General features: G+C 42.8%; 1 protein-coding gene across 7 annotated transcripts in view; it reads left to right on the top strand.

The window, feature by feature from the left end:
- The first annotated feature begins 11,327 nt into the window (after positions 1-11,327).
- The window catches only part of CEP135 (centrosomal protein 135), a 78,014-nt gene continuing 73,556 nt past the window's right edge, over positions 11,328-15,785 (top strand). For 5 of the 7 annotated variants that reach the window (XM_057547352.1, XM_057547356.1, XM_057547353.1 and 2 more), the window contains exons 1-3: positions 11,328-11,544; positions 13,350-13,506; positions 15,396-15,586. In XM_057547352.1, the coding sequence (XP_057403335.1) occupies positions 13,367-13,506; positions 15,396-15,586 (331 nt within the window). In that variant the 5' untranslated portion in view covers positions 11,328-11,544; positions 13,350-13,366. Of the gene's footprint in view, positions 11,545-13,349; positions 13,507-13,662; positions 13,753-15,395; positions 15,587-15,785 lie in introns of those variants that run through there. The other 2 variants (XM_057547354.1, XM_057547355.1) reach the window with 2 other exon arrangements.

Here is a 15,785-nt window from a genome sequence, read left to right as displayed (position 1 = left end):
CCTTTTTCATTTAAAAATTAATTTCCTGATATATTCTATCATGTGTTAGTCATTTTACTAGCAATTTGTAGGAGCTTTTTATATATTAGGTCTATGATAATAGTTGTAACATTTTCCCCAGCTTATCCTTTGTCTTTTGGCCATAGAACTCTTGAAGGTTCCTTTGAAGGTTAGAGCATGTAGAAGGTTTTTAACATATATATTAGTGTTTATTAATCTTTTTATTCATGCAGAGCCCCCGCTCTTATCTCTATGCTTACTGACTCCAAAAGGTGATTAAAGGTGTAGTTCCTTGCATTAAAATTATGAAATGAACATTCTGATGTCTTTGTAGACACACAAAATAAACTACTCCATCAAGATGCTTCAGCACTGTGCTTTTAAAAGAGACTCGCCTTTTCTTGCCAATAATTTTCCAGTGTCTCTGCTGCTAAAGAATAGCTTTTCATAGCACCTGATTATTTTGTAGCCAACTCACTACAGAGGCTCCACTGCAAGGCTCCAGACAGACTGGAACTATCATAACCATTATCCTTATCTGCCGGTAAATAATGAACTTGCCAGCCAAACTATACACCTCTGGCAATAGGGAAATTGAGTCCCTGCTGTTTAAATAAAAGGACCTGAATTCGTTGACAGTAATGTTGATATTTCAGCCCCATCTTTAGGCCAGTCACTGAAAGGAGGCAGCTCTGCTATACTGGACTTGTATCAGAAGGCCTGGTTCATTCAGTTCAGTTCTGTTCAATTCAATTCAGTTCATACATCCTGATCTTTTGTTAAGTGCCAGACACTCTGCCTGGGTTATAGGCACAAAGAAGAACACATTAGTCTTCTGTGTACTGTCAGGAGCTCACAGTCTAAAAGGGGAAACAGGATAATCTGTGACTACAGTAGAGTGAGTTAGCAACATCCAGATACACAGAATATGTTTTGAATATACAGAGCAGAAACCTGAAAAAGGAACCTCAAGTTATCTCTCAGTTTCTCCTAGATGTTATCTGCATACACCCAGGTGTTTCCTGGTGAATTTTCTTTACTCACAACACTTTAAACACCAAATGAGAGGGTTTTTTCCTCCTGACACCCAAATACGTGGTGTCTTTTCCAAAACCACTTCTCCAACTCTCTTGGACACCAGCTGGTCCAGAATTCAATTAATTTCCTTTTCTAAAAATATTTATTTATTTTTTATTTTCCTTATTTTTTTGGCTGACTCAGGTCTTAGTTGCGGCATGCGGGATCTTCATTGAGGCATACAGGATCTTCCATTACGGCATGCGGTCTCTTCACCGTGGCCCTTGGGCTGTGGCTTCTCCCTAGTTGTAGCGTGTGGGTTTTCTCTTCTCGAGTTGTGGCGCGCGGGCTCCAGGGCACGCAAGCTCAATAGTTGTGGCGTGCAGGCTTAGTTGCCCCGCAGCATGTGGGATCTTAGTTCCCCGACCAGGGATTGAACCCGTGTCCCCTGCATTGGAAGGCAGATGCCTTACCACTGGACCACCAGGGAAGTCTCCAGAATTCAATTCATTTCTGACACTAACTACTTACTACTGTGTTAGTAGAGACCCCAGAGGTTAAGGGCTCAGTCCCACAAGACTGTCCCTATTTCAGATGCCAGTCACAAGTCCCAGGCCTCCCATATTTCTGACTGACCAGCTATACATTGGATGTTCCCGTAACCCCCTCTCAGGTTAGATAATTTACTAGAACAGAACCCAGGAAGACACTTTACTTACTATTACCAGTTTATTAAAAAGGATACAATTCAGGAACAGCCAAATGGAAGAGATGCCCAGGGCAAGGAAGCGGAGAAGGGGCACAGAGCTTCCGTGTCCTCTCCAGGTACTCCACCTTCCAAGCACCTGATGTGTTTACCCACCTGGAAGCTTTCTGATTCCCATAGCTTAGGGTTTTTACAGAGTTCCGGTAGGTAGGCATGATTGTTTAAGTCATTGGCCATTGGTGATTAACTCAAGCTCCAGTCCCTCTGTCCTCTTTAGAGATTGTGGGTGGGGCTGAAAATTCCAAGCTTCTAATCAAGGCTTGGTCTTTCTGGTGACCAGCCCCATCCTGAAGCTATCCAGGGCCCTGTTGAGAGTCACTGCATTAGAACAAAAGATGTACCTCTCACCCTTGTCACTCAGGAAGTTCCAAGGACTTTAGATGCTCTGTTCCAGGACTGAGGAAAAAGACTAAACATCTTTCTTTCTTATTTTTTTTTTAAATTTTATTTATTTATTTATTTATTTATTTATTTTATTTTTGGCTGTGTTGGGTCTTCGTTTCTGTGCGAGGACTTTCTCTGGTTGTGGCGAGCAGGAGCCACTCTTTATCGCGGTGCGCGGGCCTCTCACTATCGTGGCCTCTCTTGTTACAGAGCACAGGCTCCAGATGCGCAGGCTCAGTAGTTGTGGCTCACGGGCCTAGTTGCTCCGCGGCATGTGGGATCCTCCCAGACCAGGGCTCGAACCCGTGTCCCCTGCATTGGCAGGCAGATTCTCAACCACTGCGTCACCAGGGAAGCCCCCCATCTTTCCTATAATGCCACCCCAATACACTTTTGCAATATCACCTCAAGCCCCTTATCTTACAGGCCACGCTTACCACCCACCCCTTGTCCCCTTCCTGCCCCAGCACACTTCAAGATGGCCTCCTGATTATATACCCAGGGGTCTGTACGACAGCACATTCTTCAGTCTCTGAAACTCAAAACCTTGACATTTACCTGGATTCCTTCCACTCCTTCTATTCTAGAGGCTGGCCCCTCACTATGCCCTGCCCATTCTTCCTTTGTAGTAGTTCTCACATTTCCCTCAGGCCTTTATCTCATCGTTAAAATAATCTTTTGTCCTAGATAATATTGCTTTCTGCACCATTCACGATTCCATCCTTCTACAACCCAAATTAACCTTCCTCAAACTAATTTCATCATGCAATTTTCCAGTTTAAAAGATGTTCAGTAATTCTCCATTGTATATTGGATAAAATTCAAGCTCTGAAATCTAACATTTGGTGACTGTTTTAGTCATTTGATATCACTTTTTTTTTATTCAGTGCTTATTTTCATGTCTTTTTAAATTTTTTAAATTTTATTTTATTTATTTTTTTATACAGCAGGTTCTTATTAGTTATCTATTTTATACATATTAGTGTATACATGTCAATCCCAATCTCTCAATTCATCCCACCACCACCACCACCCCCCGATATCACTTTTCATTTCCAGTGTTGTCATCTATGCCACTCTGCTCGTCCTTGTCCCCATCAGTTTGCTGCCTTTGTTATTCCTGAAGCAATCAACTTCCCCATAAGTATCTTTCTCATCATGTTATCTCCTCTCCTCCTTTTCTCCCCTCTCCAAATCTCTCTCTCCTGCTCTTCTTTCTTTAATACTCAAGATCTTTATTGACTTAACTATAACAGCAACCACTGGTGAGAATTTAATTTTTTCTCTAATTTTCAAACACCTGCTGGTTCGGAAGGACAGTTACAAAAACAAGACACAAAAAACTGATCATGGAGGAGTCACGCAGGACTGCCTGGTGCCCTCTGCTATCCGTCCACAACAGAGAGATGAATGGGACGGGTAGGGGAACTTCCAGATCAACAGAGATGAAGAGAAGACCAGGGAAAGTACTGGCAGTCTCTGCTTTTCCATTCAGAATGGATGGAACTGGGCCACTGGTGGCACTAAGACAGGAAAGGGTGTTTTAAAATATATAAAATATTTAAAAGATGCTTTAAATGGACGCCTGCAAATGAGAGTGTCCTCTAGGCTCTGCAGGACACCTTTTGGGTTGATCCCTGGGGAAGCAGAGGGTCTCCTCACCCAGGTGGAAAGAGATGGGCTCCACCTTCAGGTGAAGGAGAGGCACTGGCTCCCAGTCCTCGGTGACTTGGATATAGACAATGGGTGCAGGATGGCTCACTGCACTGCTTGCCCCTTATCTCGACAGCGTCCCTCCCCAGCTCTCCTGGTTTCCTGTAAAAGTATCCTTGGTCTGGGCTAGAGGTTTCGCTTTGTTTTGTTTTGTTTTAACATTAAGGTAGAGAGTAAGCGGGTACATTGGAGCAAGAATGGATATTCTGTGCTAGATTCATGGGATTCTCTAAGTTTGAAGTGTCCAGGGATTTTAGTTTCAAGCACTGGCAAGTGCTCCCTTTGGAAATTTCAGTGTGGCCAAATGACTATCAAGCATTTCAGCCCCTCTCTGCCAGCCTCCCACTCTTAGAAAGATGGCAGGGTGAGAGTTTTTGTTTTGTTTTGTTTTTTAATTGAAATATGGTTGAAACTAACACAGTATTGTGTTAGTTTCAGGTGTACAGCAAAGTGATACAGTTATACATATATATACATCTATATTTTTTGATTCTTTTCCATTATAGTTTATTACAAGATATTTAATACAGTTCCCTGTGCTATACAGTAAATCCTTGTTGTTTACTTTATATATGGTAGTGTGCATTTATTAATCCTATACCCCCAATTAATCCCCACACCCTCCTCTTTGGTGACCATAAGTTTTCTATGTCTGTGAGTCTGTTTCTGTTTTGTAAATATGTTCATTTGTATCTTTTTTTTTAGATGCTGCATATAAGCGATATCATACAATATTTGTCTTTCTCTGTCTGACTTACTTCACTCAGTATGACAATCTCTAGGTCCATCCATGTGGCTGCAAATGGCATTATTTCATTCTTTTTAATGGCTGAGTAATATTCCATTGTATATATGTACCACATCTTCTTTATCCATTCATTTGTCAATGGACATTTAGGTTGCTTCCATGTCTTGGCTATTGTAAACAGTGCTAGCAGGCTGCATTCTAATGGAAATGTTGGAACTGAGACAGTAAATTCTGAGAGTCCCAAAAAGCTGGTAACCCAAACAGTTAAAATAAATAAATAAATAAAAGACCATCTATTTTGACTCCATCTCAAAATCAGAAGGAAAAACAAAATTTATTTAAAGGTGCTTTAAAGATGAGCTCCTGACTTGTGGAAGAAGTACTTTTTTTTTTTTTGAATAAGCTGCCTCAGCAGCAATGCTTCTTATTCAAGTATATTCTAAAGCAAGCAAGGCTATAGATAAGAATATGGTAGGAAGAGGCAGAGCATAAATCTAAACAGAAATTTGCATCTTGAAGATGTCTGAAATCTCTAAAAATTTGGTTGGTCACGGGTGCCAGAAATACAGTAAACATTCACTAAGAATGAAACATTCACTAAGAATGTGTGTTGAACTGACAAGCCTCATATAAGTTTCTCCTGAGGGTGAAGACAGGACTGGTTCTCTTCAAGAACACATTTCCATCAGGAAGCCCAGGACAAGGGGACCCCATAGAGTTAACCTGCACACTGGATTTAAAGGAGCAGTCAAGCACAGACAGACATTTCTAATTCCCAGATGTTCCCTACTTTATTGAGAAGTGGCTTCTTGGATGGGAGAGCCTGCTCAAGTCTGTTTAAGCTAGTGTGGTTGGAGGGATTAAGTACCCCGCATTGATTCTTGTGGGGACCTGACTTCCAGATACTATCATCTATTTCACCCTGAATCTGAACTGTGAACTTTTCTTCAGCCCAGTAACCTAATATCTAATTCACATTTGCTCCCTTTGCTTGACAAATCCTTACTCCAATTAAATCAGCTTTAGTGGCTCAGCTAGAAGGATCCAATTCCCTTTCTTTGTCAATTCCTTCTAAGGGAGACAGCAAATAATTGAGTCTCAGAGACACCAAGCCAAGGACTGGCAAATAAACATCTTCGGGCTGCTGGCAGTCAGGCAGAAGTACCAACATATCTCTCAGTGTATCGTCTGGTTTAAACCTACCCCTGTCGACCTGGTTTCATCCTCTATTGGGAATGTGATGGTTTTAAGATATATCCACAAATTGTTTGACACTGCTCCATTCAGTAGGTGGGGTATAATTCCCCTCCTCTTGAGTATAGGCTGGCTTAGTGGCTTGCTACCATGTAATACATGATGATGTGATGATGTGATGATGATGATGATGGAAGAAGTGACTGTGGGTGCTTTCGGAGACTGTCATAAAAGGCAGTGCAGATTCCTCCTTGACCTCTCTCTCTGGGATCACTCACTTGGGGGCAAGTCAGCTGCCATGGTGTGAGGACACTCCTGCTGCCCTACGGAGAGACTCACATGGGAAGAAACTAAGCCATGCTGTCAACAGCCACAAAGAGAGGGCTTGGAAGTGGTCTGTTCCTCTTCTCTATACATCTAAGTTCTAATTGTTTCAAGGTTCGACTCCAAGTTCCATCTGATCCATGAAATTTTGGTTGTTCTTTTCCTCAAAGGATTTTTTTTCTTTTATGAGTTCCTGAGACACTTATTCTGTGCCATCAACTGGTAGTTAAACATATATGTATTAGTGTGCTAAGACTGCAGTAACAAAGTAGCACAAATTGGGAGGCTCAAACAACAGAAATCTATTGTCTGGAGGCTAGAAATCTGAGATAAATGTGTTGGCAGGGCTGGTTCCTTCTGAGGGCTGTGAGGAAGGATCTGCTTCATGCTGCTCTCCTAACTTGTGGTGGTTTGTTGGCAATATTTGGCATTCCTTGTAGACAACATTCTCCTTGTCTTCATATTGTCTTTTCTCTGTATGTGTCTCTTTCTCTTTACATAGTGTGTTCTTTTTATAAGGACACCAGGCCTATTGGATTAGGGGCCCATCCTATAGCAATGTGAATTCATCTTAATCAATTATATCTGCAATGACCCAATTTCCAAATAAGGTCACATTCTGAGGGGGTTAGGACTTCAATATATGAATTTTGGGGAGGACAAAATTCAACCCATAACAATATAAAAAGTTCTAACACAAAGCGCTCGTTTAAATTCAGCAAAATGCTCTCAGCCAAGAACTATAAAAATAGGAAGAAAGGAAAAACACAATTTGAATCATCTAGGCAGCTTTACCCACTATTTTATTTTATGCTCCCCAAGGGAAATTGAGATGCAAGATGAGATTCTGCTGTTCACTCAGTCAGATGCAATTTCATTTTGCTTCTTGGAAACTCAGCATCTAGTCACTCTGAATGTGACCTAGTGTTTAAAAATATGTATTTGATAATATGTGATATTTGCCCTATAGTCTGGCTTTATAATCTCACTTCCAATGAGATGCTATCTCCTATTTTGCTGGGCTGCTCTATTTCACTATACAGCAATGACAGAATAATGCTTTTACACTTCACTGAATTCTTTCCCTTTTACCTGGACAGCCCTCTCCATCCCTCTCCCACCTCAGCCATAACTAAACAAATAAGCAAAGATGGAAAGTTCTCAGCTTTTAAGTGAAACAGAAAAGGAGGGAGCGAGGGAGGAAGAAAGGAAGGAAACAAAAGATGAAAAACCTTACGCAAGTGTAAGGCTCTGTAGGATACATGACATGGTCTTTTGTCTTTCTGCTCACCCAGACTAAATAAAAACGTCAAAAACTAGGGGAGTGTGGTGGGTTGAATGGTAGCCCCCCCAAGAGACATGTCTACATCCTAATCCCCATAACCAGCAAATGTTACCTTATTTGGAAAAAGGATCTTAGCAGATGTGAAAAGTTAAGGACCTTGAGATGAAGAGATCATCTGGATTATCTGGGTGGGCCCTAAATCCAATGATAAGTGCCTTTATAAAAGACACACATGGACTTCTGGCCTCCAGAACCGTGAGAGGTTACATTTCTGTCATGGTAAGCCACCCAGTTTGTGATCACTTATAATGGCAGCCGAGGAAACTAATGCAGGGAGTAAAAGTAGGGGAGGGATCACATGGACTTAATAGAATCAATATCAAAGCCCAGAGCCTAGGAAATCCCTGCCTCCCACAGCCCCACACACTGAGCAAGCAAGTGCCAAGGAGCTTCTGGGAGACAGGTTAGTCTGTGCGTATATATCACTGTGTCTAGGAGCTTTCTCAGTTGTCTTTCTCATTACTACCTGGAGAGCACCCCACATTGATAGCAGCCAGCAAATAGCTTGCTGTTGGCCGGCATGAATAATTCCTGTCTATACCCACAGAGTTTGCTCAGCCTGCAACTGATCCATCCTGCTGGGGGACCTGTAATGAAGTAATGAAGGTGAGGGGGCAAAGCATCTACTCCTGATGAAGGTGGAAAACATGGAACTAGCTCCAGATTGCCTACAGAGCAAGACAGCAGGAAACTACCAAGAACAACTCTGCTGCTGTTAGCCTCATCAGGGCTACCTGATACTACCAGTTCCTGGGCCTTTGGGGTTTCTGCAGAGTAGTTAGCTTACTTCTTAGCTTTTACCACTGCTGTTTGGGATTCAGATTTTTCAAGGCTGAGAAGTCTGTTTTCTGCTGTCCAACTGCTTGCCAGTCCCCAAATTTTACTGATCTTGTCTCCTCCACTATTCTCTTGGTTCTAAAACCTTTTAAAAAGTACTTTTGGACTTCCCTGGTGGCACAGTGGTTAAGAATCCGCCTGCCAATGCAGGGCACAAGGGTTCGAGCCCTGGTCCAGGAAGATCCCACATGCCACAGAGCAACTAAGCCCATGCGCCACAACTACTGAGCCTGCGCTCTAGAGCCCAAGAGCCACAACAACTGAGCCCACGTGCCACAACTACTGAAGCCCATGCACCTAGAGCCCATGCTCCACAAGATAAACCACTGCAATGAGAAGCCTGCACACCACAACGAAGAGTAGCCCACACTCGCTGCAACTAGAGAAAGCCAGCGCGCAGCAACAAAGACCCAATGCAGCCAATAAATAAATAAATAAATAAATAAATAAATAAATAAATAAGAATCCGCCTGCCAATGCAGGGGACACAGGTTCGAGCCCTGGTCCAGGAAGATCCCACATGCCGCGGAGCAACTGAGCCCATGCGCCACAACTGCTGTACCCGTATGCAACAACTACTGAAGCCCGCGCACCTAGAGCCCGTGCTCCGACCGCAATGAGAAGCTCGCACACCACAACGAAGAGTAGCCCCTGCTCGCCGCAACTAGAGAAAGCCCATGCGCAGAAACAAAGACCCAACACAGCCAAAAATAAATTAATTAATTAATGAAAGTACCTTTACTGTCATTTTAAAAGGATGAAGGAGGGAGGGAGGGCAAGAGGAAGGCTGAAGCTAATGTGTACATTTAATCTGCCATCTTTAATTAGAAGGATGCAAAATTTTTATCTGAAGATTTGTACCTTGATTCAGTTCTGGAAAATTCTTAGTGATTATCTCTTCAAACATTGCTTCTTTGCTGAATTAGTTTTTCTCTTCCTACTGTAACAAGTCACCATAAACATAGCAGCTTAAGACAATACAAATTGATTATCTCATAGTTCTGTACGTCAGAAGTCTAGGTAGGCCCTGCTGCCAAAATCAAGGTATCAGTAGCCTGGGTTTTTATCTCAAGGTAAGAGAATAAAGGAGGAAATCTGCTTCCACATTCACTTAGGTTGTTGGCAGGAATTCCGTTCCCTGTTCCTGGAGGGCTGAGGTTCATGATTCTCTGCCGGCTCTTAGCCTCCCTCAGCTGTCCCAGGATCCCCGCATTCCTCATCACACTGCACCCTCCATCTTCAAACCCCCAACAGCCATCAAGTCCTGCTCACACTTGTCTGTTTTTAAGGGTTTGTGCTAAGGCATTGGGCCCACCTGGAATATCCAGGACAATCTCCCAGTTTTAAGGCCTTTAACGACCTTAATTATATCTGCAAAATCCCTCTTGCCATGTAATATAACATATTCATAGGTTCCAGAAATTTGGGTGTGGACACCTTTGCAGGGGGCATCTGCCTTTCATAGCTCTGGGGCCTTCTTTGAGTCTCTCAAGCTATTATTTGTATTTCTTAATTGCTTTCTAAATATATTTCTTTGCACTAGGTTCTAGGTAAATTTTCTAATTCTTTTCACTATAGCTAATCTACAGTTCATCCCACGTAATGTAAAAAAAAATTTGATGACTGTATTTTTAATTTCCAATTTTTCTGATTGACTCCCTTTCATATGCATCTGTTCTTGTTTCATTTAACAATTCTTGTTCTTTCTAATGGCTGTTATTCCTTCCATCTATCTAGACCAGTGGTTCTCAACCAGGAGTGATTTATCCTCCCAAGGGACAGCTGGCAATGTCAGGAGAGATTTTTGGTTGTCACAACTTGGGGGATGCTACTGGCATCTAGTGGGTAGAAGCCAAGAATGTTATTAAACATTCTACAATACACAGGACAAGCCCTCTAAAACAAAGAATTATTCAGCCCCAAATGTCAAAAGTGCCAAGGTCAAGAAACTTCGATCTAGATCACCTTACACATATTCATTTTAAAGGCTTCATCAGACTCTTTCATTTCATCTAGAGAGAATTCATGTTTTGATGTTTTATTTTGTTGGCTATCCTTGTTAGCATTAGATTTCTTCATTGTTTTTGGTTTGTAAGTGCACTTTCAGTGAAAGATTTTTTTTTTTTCTCTCTGCATCTGGCTCTCCCTCTCCCCAGTTATCAGTTTTGAGGGTGGCCCCAACAGGATTGCCCCACAATTCATAAAACAACTTACTAAAGCACGTGGGAAAACAGACAAGGCACACACAACGAAAACGGTTAAAGCAATATACGAATGGGTGCAAAGTATTCACAACCCACAGAGAAGTTAGGTGATATCCAAAGATTAGGTACATTTTCAGAATGGAAGTCCTACTTGGGAGAGTAGTAAATAGAAAGGAGGAAATGAGCTCCTCTCTGATCATCTAGAAGTTTTCACGTGAGAAATGGAATTCTAGGATTTGACCATGTGTTTTCTATATATGAGCAGGCTCTCTATAACCAGTTGATTTAAATGTAATTCCATTCACAAATGTTTACTGCGGTCGGTGCCAGAGAAATTAGCTTTGTAAAATAATATTGACTCAAGGAATTCAAAATTGGAGGAGGCAGGGAGAGACATATAAACAAATAATTACATTTTGACGGGATGAGTTATAACTCATGGGATCAAAACAGTGATATTATACTCATCATAATGGGATGAATATAAGGGTCTACACATCGGGGACATGGGTGTGGGTGGTTCTCAGGGAAAGTTGCACAGACAACTGGCTATTTAAGCTGGAGTTTACGTGGAGTAGGCGTCCCCCTAGCGGGTGAAGGGTAATCCGCAGCAGGGACCAGGGTTGGGCAGGGTTTTAACCCCGCGCCCAGAAATTTAAGGCACCCGACGGATAGGATGACACCGTCTCTGGCGCCCGCTGAGGTTCGGGGCTCGCCGGCCGCTAGGGGGCGCCGCGGCGTCGCGCCGTGCGGGCCGTTGCGTTTCCGGGCCGGGCCTAGCGCCGCCATCGCTGTGGGGCGCGACCCCGCCGCGCGCGGCAAAACGACTGCCGCTCCCGTTACCGGGGCAACCGCGGCGCCTCCTCCGCGCCGGCCCCGATAGTCTCTCCGCGCCATTTTCAAACTGTCCTGGAGACGGAACCGGTGTCTGGGGCGGAAGGAGCCAGTAAAGGAGGCGAGGCGCGAGGGAGAATGCGACCGCAGGCGGAGAGAGCAGTGGCCGGGGCTGCGGGTGAGCGCGGCGCGGGGCGGGAGGGCCGGGCTGGGCGGTGCCTCCGCCTCCCGGGCGGTCCCGGCGGGCTGGGCCGGGGCGCTGCCGGGAGGGAGGCCGCGCGGCCTCGGGAGGAAGTGGGGCCCGGGCGGGCGGGCGGACGGGGCGTGGAGACTCCCCGCCGCCCCGCTGCCGACACCCCTTCCCTTCGACACCCGACTGCGGAGCTGCGGCCCGGAGGTCGGCCTGGGGCCGCGGGAGCCCCCTGTTTCCTCCTACCCCTCTCGCCGCGAGCGTCTGTGCGGCCCCCCGGCCCCGCCTCCTACTGACTGATGGGTTGATTTAAAAGTTAAAATGCTCTTTTCGTATAAGAATCATACAGGCTCTTTGTAAAAACAAAAGTGCCAAAAGCGTAGGACGAGAGTCGTTTATTAACCATTGTCCGGCACCTTAGTTAACATCCCCTCTTGCTTCCACTCTCTGAAATGAGTGAGGATTCCCGAGATAAACTCAGTTAAGGTTGGTTTTGGGGTTTGTTTTGTTTTGTTTTGTTTGGCCCCTGTGCATATGTACGCACAGGATATTTTTGTAAAAATAAGATGTACTGGCTTTCAGACGTCAACCCCCCAGAGTTAAGCAAGTGGCTGGTTCTAAACACGTATGCGTGGAGGACCTCCAAACCTTACCTTTTATGCTGTTTTGCTAGAAATTTTCAGTATAGCCACAGTGTTTGGATAATGGACATGGGGGTGGTGGTGGAGGACAGCAGCCTATGGGTGGGGAAAGCCTGTTTTTTGTCCTTGTTGGGAGGATTTTAATCTTTTTCATCTGTCCTGTGTGTTGATGATTTTTTGATTCATTTTCATATTCTCGCTCTCTCAGAAGGATGTGAGGAAGTATTATTTCTGGGTAACCAAAGTGGGTACCAGACAAAATGGAGAAATGTTTGAATGTTGAGGCCCTACTAGTTCTTGGTTTGACAGGTGCATTTCTGATGTCTCCAGGACTTTTTCTAGAACACCCTGCATCAGTCAGGTCCCTCTTGTGGAAGGAACCTAGAAAGAACCTAGTATGGAATGGGGACACCATTCAAAGAAAAGGCTAACAAGAGTGTGGAGAAGGAAGGATTTGTAGAAAGGAGTAATCAAGGAGAGGTACTAATTTAGGAGTGATTTGGTAAGTTGAGGCAGCATAGTACAGAAACCAGAGTGCTGGATCAGGACTCAGGGGACCTGAATACCCACCTGCTTCGTGGCCTTGTGGTTTGGGAAGATAGTTACTCTCTTTTTTTTAATTAATTAATTTATTTATTTATTTATTTATTTATTTATTTATTGGCTGCCTTGGGTCATCATTGCTGCACGTGGGCTTTCTCTAGTTGCGGAGAGCAGGGGCTGCTCTTCGTTGTGGTGCGTGGGCTTCTCTTGTTGCAGAGCTCGGGCTCTAGGTGCACGGGCTCAGTAGTTGTGGCACACGGGCTCAGTAGTTGTGGCACAGGGATTTAGTTGCTCCGCGGCATGTGGGATCTTCCTGGACCAGGGCTCGAACCCATGTGCCCTGCATTGGCAGGTGGATTCTTAACGACTGCGCCACCAGGGAAGTCCCTGTTTTAACTTTTCCGTATAGGTTTATGAGGAGATGTTTATTTTAATGCAGCAACGTGAATATCATAAACATCGGATTTAAATCAATCTAAATATTCCAGAAGACTGCCTACCTGAAAAGAAACAAAAAATAATTGCTTCATATTAAAAGATTCTTTTCTTCTTAACGTGAAACAATAATAATAGCTGATAATAGAATGATGTTTCATTCTTTTCTTTTAGGATTTTAATTTTTGGGAATGAATAAAACTAGTTTGGAAGACAAGATGACTACAGCTGCAGAAAGAAAATATATTAATATTAGGAAAAGATTGGATCAGTTGGGATACCGCCAGACTCTGACAGTGGAGTGTTTACCTTTGGTAGAAAAACTTTTCAGGTAAAGATGAAAATACAGTTCTAAACCTGTGTGATCCTTAATCCCATTTATCTAGTTTCTGATTGAACTTTATCCTTCAATAGAGAAATGGGTAGATTTTTTAAAAGTCCTTAAGTCAGCTGAAGTTTCTCTATTCTTCTTAGATTCTACTCTGCTGTCATCGATTCAGGGCCTCCACATTGCAAAACTCTAGGGTCACCATTCACACTATACTATTCAGAGTGAATGTTTCTGCAGGTTTTGTCTGTGAGTAAAAGTACAATTTTTAATGTGATTTTCTGATCTGGTTAGGAGTTCTGTAACTGCTTTATTCACTGGTCTTTATTTTTTTATTGAAATATAGTTGACTTATTATGTTAGTCACTGGTCTCTAATTACTGTTACATTTATAATGTTTCTCTAATGTGGTTGACCATGACTTTAGCTGTTACTAGTTACTTTAACTGAAAGAGTCTTTGTGATTTTTGTTCTTTTCCACATGAATTCTATTACTGTGATTTGAGACTAGAGCAGGGAAGTGGCCTAGGAAGCTTTTGCAGTAGGACTATAAGTGATGATGATGGAAAGGAGAGAATGGATGAAAGATACTTTATGGTCTTTAGCATGGCCTGCAGAACCCTTCATGATCTAGTACTAGATCGACAATTCGGAGTTATAGGGTAGAGGTATATTTAACTTTTCAGGAAACTGACAAACTTTTTCTACAGTGATTTTATACTTGTACACCTTCATCTCCCATGTATTAACCACCTGAAGCTCCTAAACATGTGTTCACTTTCTCCCTTGGTCTCCCCATATGCTATTCTATCTGCCTGTAAAGTCCCTTTCTCCTCTCCCTCCTGCCTTGCCCTTATGTTCAGTTAGCCTTATGGCCTGCAGGACTCTGTCACATCTGCTGCATGTTATTAGCTATTATCATTGTTGGAAACTTGTTTTATCTTCCTGATAGAATGCAAACTCCATGAGACTAGAGACTGACTTTATAACTGGCATACCTAGAACAGGCTGAACACATTGTTGGCACTGAAATATTTGTTGAGGTTATCACATAGTATTATAACTTTTGACAAATTGTTAGTAGAATATAAGATCCATGGTAGTGGGTTCTTTACTGTGTTCCCTGCTCAGTAAATGTTGATGGAGTGAATATTCCACTGGTCTGTGTTCTTAGAGGTCGGGAACTGACTCATTATTTGTTGCGTCCCTGACACAGCATATAGCAGGCATTCAGTAAATGTTTGTTGAATGAACAAATAAGTTTCATAGATTCCACAGGATCAGGTGACTAATTAGACATGGTGGGGTGAGTTAGAGGGGAGATTGAAAGATGATTCTGCCTGTGTGTATATGTTTAATAACTTTTAATTAATCCTGTTTTGGGACTTCACTTGTGGCTCAGTGGTTAAGAATCTGCCTGCCAATGCAGGGGACACAGGTTCGATCCCTGGTCCGGGAAGATCCTACATGCCGCGGAGTGACTGAGCCCGTGAGCCACAACTACTGAGCCTGCGCTCTAGAGCCCGTGGGCCATAACTACTGAGCCTGCATGCCACAACTACTGAAGCCCACGCGCCTATAGCCCGTGCACCACAACAAAGAGTAGCCCCTGCTCGCTGCAACTAGTGAAAGCCTGCGCACAGCAACTAAGACCCAATGCAGCCAAAAATAAAACAAATTTATATTTTAAAAAAATCTTTAATCCTGTTTTGAGAAATTTTTGAGTACTTCCTGGTACCTTGAAAGACTCCTAGTGTTTGTTTTTGTTTGTTTGTTTTTAGATTTGAGCTCACTTTAACATTTATTTTAAGTCTTTTTACAAATATGTTTTTAGTTATTAAAAGTTAATGGAATGTTTCCTTGTATTTACATTTTCTGTTCTTGAATATTAGTGATCTAGTTCATACAACAGAAAGTCTTCGGAAATCAAAATTATCTGCTGTGAAAGCTGAAAAAGAAAGTGCCAATTTTGATTTTGTATTGGAACCTTATAAACTTGAAAATGCAAGATTGAGTAAGGAAAATAATGAATTATACCTGGAATTAATGAAACTGAGAGAACAATCAGGCCAACACATTAAAGGTAAAATTTTGTGATTTTTAAAATGCAGTATTTTTGCCCTTTTCATTTTATATGTAAGAAAGCCTAGTCTACCTTTAAAACTGTTGATTAGAAAATGTGATAGTCATCTTATTGACACCTCTTGAAATATTGTAGGGTGTATTGAAGAGTTTCCACGAAGGAAAATAAATTTGCATTCCATAACTGTATTCATTTTTTA

The sequence above is a fragment of the Balaenoptera acutorostrata genome, chromosome 5, assembly GCF_949987535.1.
Source record: "Balaenoptera acutorostrata chromosome 5, mBalAcu1.1, whole genome shotgun sequence".
Lineage (NCBI taxonomy): Eukaryota > Metazoa > Chordata > Mammalia > Artiodactyla > Balaenopteridae > Balaenoptera > Balaenoptera acutorostrata.
This window is presented reverse-complemented; position numbering and strand designations above follow the sequence as displayed.